Here is a 14,182-nt window from a genome sequence, read left to right as displayed (position 1 = left end):
TAAAGGTCATTAAATACATTTTCCAGCAATTGCAAACCCAGAGTCTTGGAAAAATTTAAATATGTCAGGGTACTGAAATAATCATGGCTTACTACTATTTTTGCACAGTCGTATGACGAGTCTGCTTTTAGCCCTAACATTCCATCGTGCTAAGACCCTGGGAAGTGTGATTGGAAAGCTACGCATTTGAATTTCTCATAGTGAGAATGTAGTAGGTCGAATTTCTCGTGGTGAGATCACTTATTTTCTATCGTGCATTTCTAAAATTTCATTTGAAACCTGGCCACGCAAAACCAGGCTGTCAAAGACAGTTTTCGGATGGAGACATTTGTATTTCAGTGGATGCTCTATATATACTGTCTGCCTAATGAAACAGCTGATGGAAAGAACTTTGTGGTGGAACGTACCTCTCGATTTTGTGCAAGAAAAGAGTGTATCAACACACAACCAAAACAAAGTAATTTGATTGTGCCTCCAATAACTGTCACACTGAAAGAAGACCGGAATGCAACACATGAGGAACATCAGGCTGTTTCGCACCACAGATCAGGGTACTACTCGAATTGAAGACACACCAGGAAAATAAAGTCCACGGGATCTACCAGTCCAACATATTGTCGATATACTCACAATTCTGTAAGGCGTAATTCCGTTTAAGACACGCTATTTTCCTACTTTTGTACAAAGAGCACAAACACACTGTTTTCGATAAAAGGATTACTTTCTACTGATCTCTTGATATCCTACTCGCACCAATCTACGAATGAGAGCCGTAATCCGATTGGCTACTGAAGCAAAAATGGCGGGAATCTCGCGTGTTCGGTTTTATCACTAAGAAAACAAACATAATGTCTAAAAATAAACAAAACTCTCAACGAAGTGCAAAACACTCAGCCCCAGTGCGGAAATTAGAGCCCTAATTGAGCAACGATTAAAATAAGCACGAAGTTCAACTCAAATATATCTTATAAGCTAACAGTTCAGCATTCTCCACTAATATATAGTCTTTATTGTTCCTCTCCACTAAGCTCTTGTTTTGTGGCAATAATGCACAGCTTGTGGATCGGGCGGTCGTACTCGCCATTCCGAGTCCTAATGCGTACCTTCCTGACCAATCCATCCTTGCCCGGGTAGGTGTTGGTGATCAATGCCATCTCCCACTGTGATCTCTTATGGTTTGGGATGACCTCCAGGACCAAATCGCCAATTTTGACATTCTCTCTCTTCTGAAACCACTTGTTCCGCGGCAGCAGTGTCGGCGCAAAGTACTTATTTATTTATTTATTTATTTATGAATTTGTACAAGTACAGGTACTTAAGGTTACAGTATACCTTCGGGTCGGCAATTTTCTTCAAATTTGGATTTTTGGGTCAAAATAGTGGTCGAAGAATAATCTCCAATTTCTGAAAAAAATTTTTGAAAAAGGCTAAATATTGGCGGAGAAATAGCGGTTTTACGTTTTCACCGGAAGTAAAAGTTTACCTCTTGATTGACAGCCCTATAGCACGTATGCAATCAACCGAGACGATTTTCGAGGGAATTACCTATTTCGATGTCACGAATTGACTACTCAGTTGATCAGCATTGTTGTTCTGACTACCCAGCATCTTTGGTATTAGGCGTGTCTCTATTAAGTTATAAGTAAACATAGACCACGTTTAAACCATGGACCAGTTCAAAAAAGCGAAAACAGCGAAGAACGAATGAAAATACATCAATGAGTGAAGAAGCGAAAGTTCGCCACGCGGATGAAGCTATAGTTATCGTATAAGGCGGGCAAATATTCGTGGTAAAAGAAAAGAAAGGTTCAGGGATGCTGACAGACTCTCCTGATGAGTCCGATATCGATGAATCGTCGGACTCATTGAGGCCATTTGAAATATTATCCATGCACAGTTGCCCGCACACAGTTGCTCTCCACGCTTTCTTTTGTTTGTTTCCTTCGCTCAGCCACTCTAGCGTTCGTATCCTTTTTAGTCTTCTCCATTTTGCCAGACCAGCTTCAAGAAAAACCGAGCTATAGAAAAATTCTCTCTCTGCCTTCGGTTCCTTGAGCGCATTGCGAAACACAACAGTTTTTTAGAGATTTGCACGTAAATTTCAGCAGGAGGTTAACGGTAGTAAACTTTCCCTGCACTGCTGGGCTTAGTTATCTGAGAACCCAGTTGAAGGCGTTTGTGGGCGGAGTTTGTTTGCGAAGCAGAAAATTTTTCTTAGCGCTGTTTTCTCGAATAAATTTTTTCACTTGAAGCAGACACTTTAAAGAGTTATAACTCAAAGGGAATTTGTTCAATTGCTCTTAAATTTGGACAGTGGCTAGTTTAACATATAAACTACAAAAGCGTGTCTGGGAATTGTTAATTTCGAAATACTTTTTCTTCGAGAGCGATTTTTGTATGATCACTCGACATTTTTTTAATCCTATTTCGAAAATGTTCGGTAACTTTTTACTGCAATTGAATATGCCAAAGCGCAGACACGTTTTTTAAGCGCTTTGGGCCCTGAAACCGAGGTAAAAATTAAATTGGCGAAAAACGAAATTCGCTTTGACTTGTAGCTTTCGAAAGGTGATTCGGGCGCTCACATTTAGTGGTCGTGAAAAATTCGACAATTCATTTTCTTTCAAAATTCTTGGTAGTTTGATAGCCAGCCCCATAAGCTTTAATTTGATATAGGGGCTTAGGTATCTACAGCTTAAACTGCACGCGCTACATCACTTGCACGCGAGACACCCCTGAAGGTATACTGTAACCTTAACAATAGGACATAAGTCCCCTACTTGGTTAATACACCCACACCCAACCCCCTAAAAAATATCACGAAAAAACCCTTCCCTGACCCGACTAAACTACAATCAAATAATCTAAATAACACAAATACAATCTAAAATATACTAATCAACTTAACAAGTACAGACAACAAGTCCAAAATTTGCCAGCTCTGTTTTGGACACTCCTCAGTAAATGCCTGGGATTAACTCTGATTTCTTGCTCGGGTTGGGGAGGAGGATTGTGTTATCTGATCAGGATGTCGTTCAGCGTAATTGGTGGTTCTTCCCAGACGTCCTCGGAACTTGGGTAGAGGGGCTGGCTGTTGATCATGTAGGTAGTTTCAGCCAGGAACGTCCTCCACTGTTCTTCAGTAAGCGCCTGGTTCTTACACACACTGTTGAGGGCTTGTCTGACGGACTTGATTAGCGACTCGACAATTCTGTTTTGATGACTTGCACGTGGGGTGTCCCACTGCCACTCGAAATTGCAGGCAAATTCCTCTGAAACGGTGCTTTGTATCTTGGGAATGTCCCAGCCTTGCATCACCTCCCTCAAGTATTCCTGTGCTCCAACAAAGTTCGAGCCACAGTCCGACCAGCACACGTTTGGGTGGCCGCGTAGGGACGCGAATCGACAGAAGGCCATTAGGAAGGCTTCAGTTGTTTTGTGTGTTACAAGTTCCAGGTGAATTGCTTTGGTTGTTGTGCAGGTAAAGATAACGACTTGCGCTTCTTGGAGTGTTCTCCGGTTCAATCGGATCTGCAGTGACCCAAACATATCCATAGCTGTGTTCAAAAATGGGGGAAATCCGGCTGCTACTCGCAAACTTGGTACTTGGCCCATTAACTGATCGAGGAGTTTTCTGCGCAGTTTCCAGCAGATGACGCACTTGCTTACAACAGCCTTGGCCATTTTCCTGAGCCCGATAATCCAAAATTTTCGCCTTGCTTCATGCATCAGGCTCTTTTAGCCGCAGTGTCCTCGTTTCCGGTGTAGGTGACGCAAGAGGAGGATCGCCAGTTGATGGTCTCTGGGCAACACGATAAGGTTTCTCATGTCTTTCGGGAGGATTCTGGCATTTTCAAGATGGCCATGAGCTCTGATTAGCCCTTCCTCATCAGTTTTGGCGATTAACTTCTTGTCGAGGCTTGGTATGTCTATTGGAAGCTGACTCCATTTTAAAAGCTGTAATTCTGAGTGCATGAGTTCTTGAACGTCAGGGAGCCTTTTGCTACAGCTGTGCGTCTTGTAGCTCCAACAAAACGATGTACGTAAGCCAGGACTCTGCGGATCTTTGTGAATGTCGATCATCTTTGCAGCAGGTAGCTAAAGATGGGATTGTTCTCCTTTCCTTCAGGAATGGAGGTGACATGGAACTCTCTTGTTTTATAGTCTCTTTTGTCAACTTGCCTCTGCTTCGTGGTAGTCTTCATTTGTGTCTACTCGTTCCTGGTGAGGACTCTGCTCATCATCTTCAAATTGAGACCATTCGGTTTCCGGCAACCTTAGAAACGGCGGTCCTGACATCCAGCTTTCAAGATCACTGGCCGCAATTCCTCTAGTGAGGGCATCTGCTGGGTTGTACTTGGACTTGATATAGCAGAATTGTTCTGATCCCACTGTTTCTTGAATTTCTGCAACTCAAACTGATACAAATGGTCTGAATTCGCGAGGTGGGGTCTTGATCCACGAGTTTGAGAGTCTATCCAGAAGGTCTTGTCGTAATCCTTGAAATTAACAAAGGCCAGTGCCTCTTGGCATGTGTTGTAAATCCTTGTGAGTGCTAGGCACCCCAAGAGTTCAAGTCGAGGGATCGTTTTCTGTTTCAGCGGGGCAACAAAGGGCTTGACAATCACGGGGACACATTGATGGTTTCCATCGTGTAACTTCCAGCGGAGGAAAATGGTAGCGCCTTACCCCAGTTCTCCTCCATCCGCAAAGCCATGTACTTGAGGTGGACCGATTGCCTCTGTTGGTTTCAGTTTATGGCCAGATTTAAAGGTAAGAAGTCGATTTATGATTTCTTCACTCTCCTTCCACTTTTGCTGTGTAGCTTCTGGGATGATGTCGTCCCAGCCGTATCCAGCACTTCATAGCTCTTGCAGGTCAATTCGGAATTTAAGCATCACTGGTGCGACGAGGCCAATAGGATCCCACACCTGGGCTAGAAGGGCAAGGCAGGTTCTCTTCGTGAAGTCTTTATTCTGTCTCACAACGGAATCCTTCTTCAGAGAAAATGTGTCTTCTTGCTTGTCCCACTTGTGACCAAGCAAATCTGTGTAACGTTCATCCTTGGTTTGGTCGACTTCCGGCCTGTTTGAGTGCCAAGCCTTAATCTGAAATTGACCCTTTCCAAGCACCTGGTCAATTGTACTGGTGACATGCTTGGCTTCAACAGTGGTTGACCTGGATCCACCAATGTCATCAACATAGGTTCGTTCCTGGAACGCTTTTGCTGCTTCGGAAAACTCATCTTGTGACACTTTGGCCAGGATGTTGGTGGCATTCGAAACAATGTCCGGAGCTGGCTTGTCACCAAAGTTTTGTCGGAGCCACTGGTACACGGTGGGAAGATCATGCTGATTTTTTCTCCACAGGAATCTATGGAAAACCTGATCATCTGGGTGTACCAGCACTTGGTTAAACATCCAACTTCATCCCAGCACCATGTTGTCAAAACTTTGGGCAGGCTGTTGATGTAATTTGGTCCCTTCTCTAAATGATCATTCAAGGAGAGACCATCGTGACCTTTGGCGGAAGAATCAAACACAAGTCTGACTTTTGTACTCTTTTCTGGGGTAAATACTGCTTGGAGTGGCATGTACCATTCTGGCTGACTGTGATTGACATTCTCCTGTGGTACCTTGATTACGAAGCCTTGATCCTCCAGTTTTTGAACTTCTTCACTCACGATGTCAAAGCAATCTTTCTTCTTAAACGATTTCTCCGCACAATACATTCTCTTCAAAGCAATGTCATAATTACTTTGCTTAGGAGGCCCAGTTTCTTTCCATGGCATTCTGACTTGCACTCTTCTGTCCACCAGTGTTGTCGAGGCTGAGAGGGCTTTCACAAACTTGTTTTCGCGTAGAACATTTTCGCTGCAGGTACACAGTTGCATCTTGATGAACGAGTTTCTTGATGTCTTCTACAGCATTCACAGTTGCGACGTCTACTGATTTGATTTCAGGCATGTCTTTTGAATCTGGATCTACTTGGCCCAAAACATACCAGCCAAAACAATCCTCTTAGCAACAGGTTCTCCAGGATAGCCGCTGGCTGTGTGGATGTCAACAAAGGCGTCGACAAAGTCAGTTCCAATGAGTAGGTCGACGGTACCACCAGAGAGATGTAACTTATCTGCTATTGACTTGAGGTGAGGATAGCTTTCAATTGATTTTCGTGATACATTCTTGGCGTTGCTACAAGGCTTTCGAACTGTGTGTACTTGAAGATTCTTCAGAATATCTTCATCGGTGGGTGATGCGATCTCAACATCTATCATCTCGGAAACTTCCGCTTTCTTTTGTCCTCCAGCTAAGTTCATAGTTAGGTGCGTTTGAGGACCAGATAACCCCAGTTGTTTCGCAGCCCTTTTGGATAGAAGACTCGTGTTTGAGCCAGTGTCTAACATCGCGAGTATGTCGTTAAGGTTTTCATCGCTGTCTCTAACCTTGACCTTTTGCACCGGACAAATACCGAGAGCGTTTTTTACTTCCCTGGTCTCCTCGTTATCCCTTCCTTGCAGGCTGCGGTTCTCAACTACAGGTGGAGTACCTTGGCTTCTGAAGATCGGTGCGTCGGGACTCAAAGCGGACTGCAAGGGTTCGTTGTTCTTCTCATTGTGCAGGGAACGGTGATGGTTCTTACATTTATTGCAAGATGTACCGTCAGCCTTTTTGCAGTCGTTCGTGTGATGTGACACTCTTAGGAATTTCCGATATCTTCTATTCTGCCTCACGATCTCCCATCTTTGCCTGAGATGTGATCCTTGATATACAAGGCAGGAAGCAAGAAGATGCTTTGATTTACAGCCGAGGGGACATGATTCGTCATCGGTCATACTGGCATCATTGAAATGTTGATCCGTCTTCCTACGGTAAGGTGGATCTCGTCCCCTTTCAGCTTCTGTTTCTCTCTTGCCCCTAGATCGGAGCGTTGCCTCGTGGTGGAGCCAAGTAACTAAATTGGTGACATTTTCTTCTTTCTTTTCACGTTGCATCTCCCTGCCGAAGTCTGCATTATCTTTCGGTTCAAGTTTCGACAAGAGTCTGGACATGAAGAATGGCACTTCAGAGGCTTCTTGAACATGACATCCATTGTCCTCAATATCACTCACAAATACGGATATTGAGGTGGCGTAATGAGCCAGACTCTTACGATCGCTTCTTACAGCACCATAATTATTGATCTCAGCCAGGAGCTCATCCATCAGCTTCCTTTTGTCCGCGAATTCAATGTCGAGAATCTCCCACACTCTATCTATGTCCTTGCAAGTTTTCACTTGGTCTGTCCACCAGGACCCCTTTGGCATGGCTTTACGGAAGGGCTGGAGATGTTCATCCTTGTCTTGGTCATATTTGCTCATCCAATGGTTGAACTCATTCTTCCAGGTCGCGTATGTTTTTCGGGACCCGTCCCATGATGGAACTGACAGCCTTCTAAACCACTTACTTTCGGTTTGGTGGCCATATTTTGTGCCATTTGTTTTACTGCTTCAGCAACTGCTCCAAGGACTTCAGTGCTTTCAGAGGTATTTTGCAATTGAGAGGCACTGAGTTCCTTTTAATAATGCGCATATTTTTGCAAAGTTTCCAAATATCTTACTTTGATTTCATCTCCACATTTCAGATTCTCTGCTATTCTTTCGTCTTCTGAAGTGACACCGTCTTCGACAAATCTGTCAGCAATGGCCTCTATCTGCTTCTTAATGGCCCTGTACTTTGACTCAATCTCGTTAAATATGGCTGCTAACAAGTTCAGTTCAGGTTTCACAGAATAAAGTGCTTCAAATTCGTCGAATAATTCATTAAGTGCATGTATAGCGTGATCTCTTTTCCCAGAGAGGGTCTTGAAATCTATCTTGGGCGGCATCGTGATGCGATTAAATTCTCGTTCTTACAGTGTTCTTTTCCTCAGCATCGTTTTCATGCAAAATATTTGATATGAGGTGTCTCACGATCCTCAATCTTGGAACTAAACAAGGCGGTACTCATAAACTCTTAAAGCAAGAACGAAAGTAAATCAGAAAACCTCTACCTTTGTCTGAGAAGTCTTGCCTTTGACAGAGTCAAGGTTTTCAAAGACGGTCGGTCGCTCCTTTATGCTGTCAGTTGTCCTTATTTCCCTGTCATTTTGACGTGCTTCTCGATGACGGGTTGACCTTTGGTATGTATCTTCGTCTTGTGTAGAATTTTGACTGTTTCGCACCACGGATCAGGGTACTACTCGAATTGAAGACACACCAGGAAAATAAAGTCCACGGGATCTACCAGTTGTTTTGAACTAGTTTAATCAGCACAAGCTGGCTAGTCAACTGAAAGCAAAGGCATACATGTGGGTTGACTATAGCAATTCTAAAGAATCGGATCTAACCTAAAAAACGAAACAGCAAAAAACATTCTCCAACATATTGTCAATATACTCAATTCTGTAAGACGTAATCCCGTTTAAGACGTGCTATTTTCCTACTTTTGTACAAAGAGCACAAACACACTGTTTTTGATAAATGGATTACTTTCTACTGATCTCTTGATATCCTACTCGCACCAATCCACGAACGAGAGCTGTAATCCGATTGGCTACTGAAGCAAAAATGGCGGGAATCTCGCGTGTTCGGTTTTATCACTAAGAAAACAAACATAATGTCTAAAAATAAACAAAACTCTCAACAAAGTGCAAAACACAGGCTTTCATTAATGAGGAGATAGTGTGAAGAATGAACACACCGGAGTAGGGTAGAGTGAAGTAGAGAGAATAGAGCACTGTTCTCTTTGCAGTTTATGTTGTTCACAGTTGTTACCAAAGATATAATGATAACATTTGTTTTGATTTCTCCACTGTATTTCGATTTGAATATTGTGCGTTGAGAAGAAAAAAAATATTGAAATAAAACTGTTCGAATTGTTTTCGGAACATGTCTTCTAATTCGATTTTTTTTCATCCGCCACAGCGTACAGTGTACCACTTCGAATGCACTTTCATGGAGTGGTCAACAGAAGGACGATTAATTAATATAAGGGAATTAGAGAAGTGCCGCAGGGACCGGATTTCCATAATGTGAAATGTATGTCTTACAACCTGAGCCGTGAACTGTGGTTGTGTACAATATTGACGTACTACTGTGATTGTCGATATATAACACATTGTGAACCGTGATTTGGTTTCTGATATTGTTTTTCAGTTCATTTGGCGCGAGCTTGCCGGCGTCGTGTATAGTGACAAATCCGTACTACGTTACGTTCTACATATGGGCTTTTGTAGATCATGCTATCATTTTTTCCCTGCATTTTAGCGAGGCAAAAGGTCCAGAAGTATCAAGCATTATTCCAGCATTTTAGTGGAGTTTCCTCGAATAATATTTTTTCAGAGAAAATAATAATTTTGTATTAGAAAATGGATTTCAAATGCCACCTTAATACAGCCGTGTTGAGAATGAGGAGCAGTCAGCGGTTAAGAGTCAAAGGCGGCCATGTTTGTTTTCGCTCACCTGTGACTCTGTTGTAAATAACACTCCTGTACATTTCGAATTTGTCTTTAATTCTAACGATTCACTTAAAACCAAAATAACGAATACAGAAATTAATAAATACGAACTTAAACTTAAATAAACTGAAAATACAACAATACGAAAAACAGCAAAAAATAGAAAGGAAAAACGAGATTACTTACAAGATCTGTACGGCACTCCGGAACTGACAACGACTGAATACAACTAAAAAACTACAACGCTTTAAAACGGAATTTTGAACTAAAAGAATAAACTTAACGAGGTTACGTGATAAACAATAGACGATTACATAACACGACGTGAAAAAACTAATTTGCATTTAAAACTGCACAAAAAGGGTACTTCAGCTAATAATCCTGACAAGGCTGACATGTCACTGCCACAGAGACTACAGAATGGGCAATGCAATAAGTTGTAAGAGTAAAGGAGGAGTGAGGACGCGTAACCCTGCAAACTGAATGTGAAAATGTCCTGCTTATTTTCCGTAAAAGGTGATCTGGACCGCTCATTTAACACTTGTTTTAGTGAAAAATATAGAAAACGGTAACTCAAACTTAACTCAAACTCAACTCAAACTCAACTCAAACTCAACTCAAACTCAACTCAAACTCAACTCAAACTCAACTCAAACTCAACTCAAACTCAACTCAACTCCCAGCTTGGTAGTTATGTTATCTCACACATTGAAGTCTGGCAACTTTTCTCGTTAGTGATGGCATTGAACATTCACGAAAAGGGATTTATTTAAACTCAAAGAAATATATCAGAATATAAGAAAAAGTGAAAAAGATGAAACATTTTGGCTCTCCAAGCTTTTAATTTGGCACTAAAAATGGGTGTCCCATGTTCGTCAACTCACTCTTTGATCGCTGTCGCCAAGAGGATGATAAGTTGTGTCACTTTGAACAAAATAAGCTGTTCTTCGTCGACTTAAATGTAGAATGCTCTAGTTAAACATTGAAAGTTGATAAAGTAACTTAGCATTGTCTGTATTTTTTGTTGGCTGCAAAAAAAAATACTATTGTCATGTCGTTTTGGTAGGACAACTTGGTTTTGACGCCGCTCATACTGCGGGCGTAGCCACTGTATGCAAGGAGTGCTCCCTGAATTTGTGCGACAGAAGGGCCAATTACTAATCAGTTGTATCTATAAAAATGTCTTGTGCGAACTTCTTTAGAGCGGAAACTTCTGTAGCATTTTTCACAAGTTAAAGTCATTTTCATAAGTTCAAGCCATAAAAGCGCATGTAATTGACATGCAAATCACGTAGGTATCCAGTTACAAAAAGTTCAAATTGGATACCTGTAATTAGACACCCGCGTGATCGCGCACCAATTACGTGAGAAAATAATAGGCACGCGGAGAACCAATCACGATCAAGAATTTTGTTATATATACTATTATTATTACTCACTCACTCATGATCATTCAAGAACAAATGAACGGACAATTTTTTTTAACTAATTAGTAACACTGAAGAAAAAGAAATAAAAGCTCTTTGCGCTATCTTGTTTATTATATTAAATTTGTCCATGCATGCCCTCCTGTGTTTGAATTACGGTTTTTCGTTTTCCGTTCATATTTGCTGGGAATAACCCACAGAAAATCTAGCTGTTTTCTTCCAACCTCCAATTTTCCAAAACTAATCAGTTGCTGTAAACTAATCTTGATAAGCATTTGCTTGGATTGAATATTAACATAGACCTTTTTCCCCATACGCTAGGTAAACGCGCATTCCAAGTACACTGCAGGTCCTCTCTTACTTGAGGCATGTTTGTGTCCATACTTTCAGTTCACCTATTTTTTTATCTTGGTACTCCTTCACTCTTACTGAATCGTCCCTAAAACTGCAACCTCTTCTTCAGGTACAGATTTGTACTCCAGAGGCCATTTCACTCAGTTTATACAAGAAATTAGTTATAGAGCTTTATGGTTTAGTTATGTGTGTCAATGTATTATGAGGATACTATTTGTGTCTTCCTCTGTTTCTATGGGTTAAACGACCACTTGTTCAGTTTTTGCATTCCAATGTCTTGGAAAATTTTTTTTTACAATAGATAGATGCTTCAGCCAGCGAAAAGCACCGCCTTGAAGAGAAACAGAGAGCAGCCAGAAAACAAAGGGAGTTGTCTGGAGAAGCGTGGACACCAAGGTAGGTTTTGTTACACTTCGTTTTGATTTCCAAAGGAATCCGAGTTTATAGTGGCTGCTGCCACTGAGTTTCAAGTGAGGAGGCAGCCACTATGTCATCAGTCATGTAGAGTGTAGAGTGCCTAATTTTCGGATCTTATTCGATGAGCAACCAATTTACATAAATTTAAGCTCAGTACTGCTAAATTACAATTCGAAACTAGACGCTTTGCTGCGTGTACCCAGGCAGTCGTTATACTGAGAAGCACTAGCTATATTGCAATTGAGCTAAATGATCTGCATTTGAAGTTGTACGAAATTCAATCGAATCGATGTGCTTAAGCTCTTCTGCTTTTGATTGCATTTCTTGTCATCGATTAATAGCTTATTACACGTTTGCAGGTCTTCAGGGCGTGAAATGAGTCAAGGTCTTTATATCGGCCTATAAACGTTTCAGTCTATTTTCCTCAGCCCTTGTCGTTGTTATTTGCGTTTCCCAAGCAAGCAAGACATTTTGAATTTCCGAGTTATGGCGGTGCGTGACATAGACCTACGAACGCGTTTGTCGAAAAACATATACTTATGTCGTGATTTTTAGCCCAATCAGCAGTTAAAGCACTAGGAAAAGAGCTTATGTAAATGCTTGTTTGTTCAGTACAGATAATCAGTCGCCTAGATAGCCAAAGTAAGCTCCAGATGTTTACACTATTTTCCGGCCGCAATGTTGGCGTACTGCGGAGGTACTGGTCTCTGTAAATTTGTGCAAAATATTTCGACGAATATCTGAGCTTGGGAACACGCACAGACTTAAAAATTAGCGAAGTGTCATTTTTATTAATCTCCTATAACATCACAATTTCTTGATTTAATCCACTAAATGGCTGTCGAATAAATTTTTTATTGCATCAGGATTGCGTGACAGTGCAAGCCAAGAATTGTTTTGCTGGGGTCAACATACATGTACATTAGTTTCTTTCAGCTTAAATGTAAAGTAATTCACTGCATGGGTTTCACTCTTGTAAAGACACATAACTCTGTTACAAGAAAATAACGAGAGAATATCGTTTAGTTCGAGATTTTATCTTAATTATACTTTACGAAGTTTCTCAGAGCGTTTTACTTAGGTGTACTCGAACAGATACATTCGTAAACAAATTCTCTAACCTTTCTGCTCTTGTTGCTCAGAAGTTCTTGAGTTCGTGCTGGGATTCTACTTGGTTCACAATCATACGATGACGCTTTTGAAGATGCTTTTTATCAAGCTGAAGAGTTGATAGCCCCGGTTGATGGCTCCTTTGGTATAACATGATTCTTGATAAATTCACTCAAAATGTTCGCTCGTAAATTGATCTCTCGTAAGTCTTGCAGACCAACCCGTTGCGAAAACGCTTAAAAAGTCCTTTAGTGTTGGTCTACCGCGAACGGTGTGTTCGTTTGTATGTGATTTCATCGCCCTAGAAATCAAGGCATCCATGCTAACTTTTCACGACAGCGACTTCTGTAAATTCCATGTGCTGTACGCATGCAGGGGTGACGCATGCGCGTTAGAGACCAGACGGCGATTTGTGACTGAACGAGGAAAAAAAAAAACGGAACCGAAATTTAAACCCAGGCCTCATTGCCTGGGTGATTACTGACTGTTATACTTATATTAGTAACTGTGACCGAAAATTGCTCCTGTATTACTTCATTGCTTTCCAAAATGTCTGAAATGTCAGTCATCAAAATCATTTCTCCACATGAACAGATCGTCTGCACTGTCCACCATCTTGAAAGAACTTGTGGATGGTCACATGACGGACCCGTTCAACATTGGCGAATGCTCTATTGTCACTTTCATAACCAGTCCCGTCTTCTGTGAATGAAGGTCAAACAGTAATCAGTTCAATGTTCGGAATCACAAAATGTCGAACAAATATTGGTTTTCTTTCGGTTTTGATGATTAAATAGAAATCGGTACAATGTTCGGAATCGTGAAATGTTTGCACAGATATCGGTTTTCTCTCGGTGTGCACCACCGATAATCATCTCAGAGTCATACGACAGTGGCGAATGAGGAGCAACAAAGTTAAATCTGACTACTCTCGCCACACTAATGGTACATGTAAGTAGAAATGCAGTTTTGATTGGTAGGTTTTGAGCATTAACTAGTCAACAAGGCTAGTAAAAATTTCAGGCGTGCCAATTTAGTGGAAATTAAGAAACCACAAATTGAAATCGATTCCGAGAGAGCAGAACTAACAGGAACATTGTTGACATATGTCAAGGAATGAAAAATACCAAAAAAATTAGCGAACGAATGGTGGCTATGCCAATCTGTAACTGATTAATTATTTATATAGAGATCTTTGTCAACCGCTTATTGATTGATGATCACTGTAGGCTTAAATTATTGGTTCAGCAAACAACTACGGATGCAAATGGCAGTTGTTTTCTGAACGAGCAGATCAGTTATCTGCTGAAGCCAAAAGCTGAGGTAAATAATGCGAGACACTGACAAATCACGATATTTTGCGATAACTGAGTTCACTTATATTGGTTTACCATTCG

At 41.3% G+C, this 14,182-nt stretch overlaps 3 protein-coding genes across 4 annotated transcripts in view; 1 reads left to right on the top strand and 2 right to left on the bottom strand.

Moving 5' to 3' along the window:
- The window catches only part of LOC145482671 (endothelin-converting enzyme 1-like), a 434,574-nt gene that overhangs the window by 80,355 nt on the left and 340,037 nt on the right, over positions 1-14,182 (bottom strand). The window lies entirely within an intron of this gene.
- LOC145482693 (oxysterol-binding protein 2-like) overlaps positions 1-14,182 on the top strand; it is a 157,658-nt gene that overhangs the window by 122,077 nt on the left and 21,399 nt on the right. For both annotated transcript variants that reach the window (XM_081461332.1, XM_081461333.1), the window contains one exon: positions 11,560-11,654. In XM_081461332.1, coding sequence (XP_081317458.1) covers positions 11,560-11,654 — 95 coding nt within the window. The remainder of the gene's footprint in view (positions 1-11,559; positions 11,655-14,182) is intronic.
- LOC145482688 (uncharacterized) lies at positions 5,978-10,205 on the bottom strand. Its single transcript, XM_081461329.1, has 2 exons — positions 10,155-10,205; positions 5,978-10,110 (listed from the first exon to the last, which is right to left on the bottom strand). The coding sequence occupies exon 2, from the start codon at positions 7,358-7,360 to the stop codon at positions 5,984-5,986; it is 1,377 nt and encodes a 458-aa protein (XP_081317455.1). The 5' UTR covers positions 7,361-10,110; positions 10,155-10,205; the 3' UTR covers positions 5,978-5,983.

Source organism: Orbicella franksi, chromosome 3 (assembly GCF_964199315.1).
Source record: "Orbicella franksi chromosome 3, jaOrbFran1.1, whole genome shotgun sequence".
In the NCBI taxonomy this organism is placed as follows: Eukaryota; Metazoa; Cnidaria; class Anthozoa; order Scleractinia; family Merulinidae; genus Orbicella; species Orbicella franksi.
The sequence above is the reverse complement of the archived record's forward strand: the minus strand, read 5'-3'. Positions and strand labels throughout refer to the sequence as shown.

Excerpts from the sequence above, each read along its gene's own strand:
- LOC145482688 (XM_081461329.1), bottom strand. The coding sequence starts at position 7,360 with ATGAGCAAATATGACCAAGACAAGGATGAACATCTCCAGCCCTTCCGT.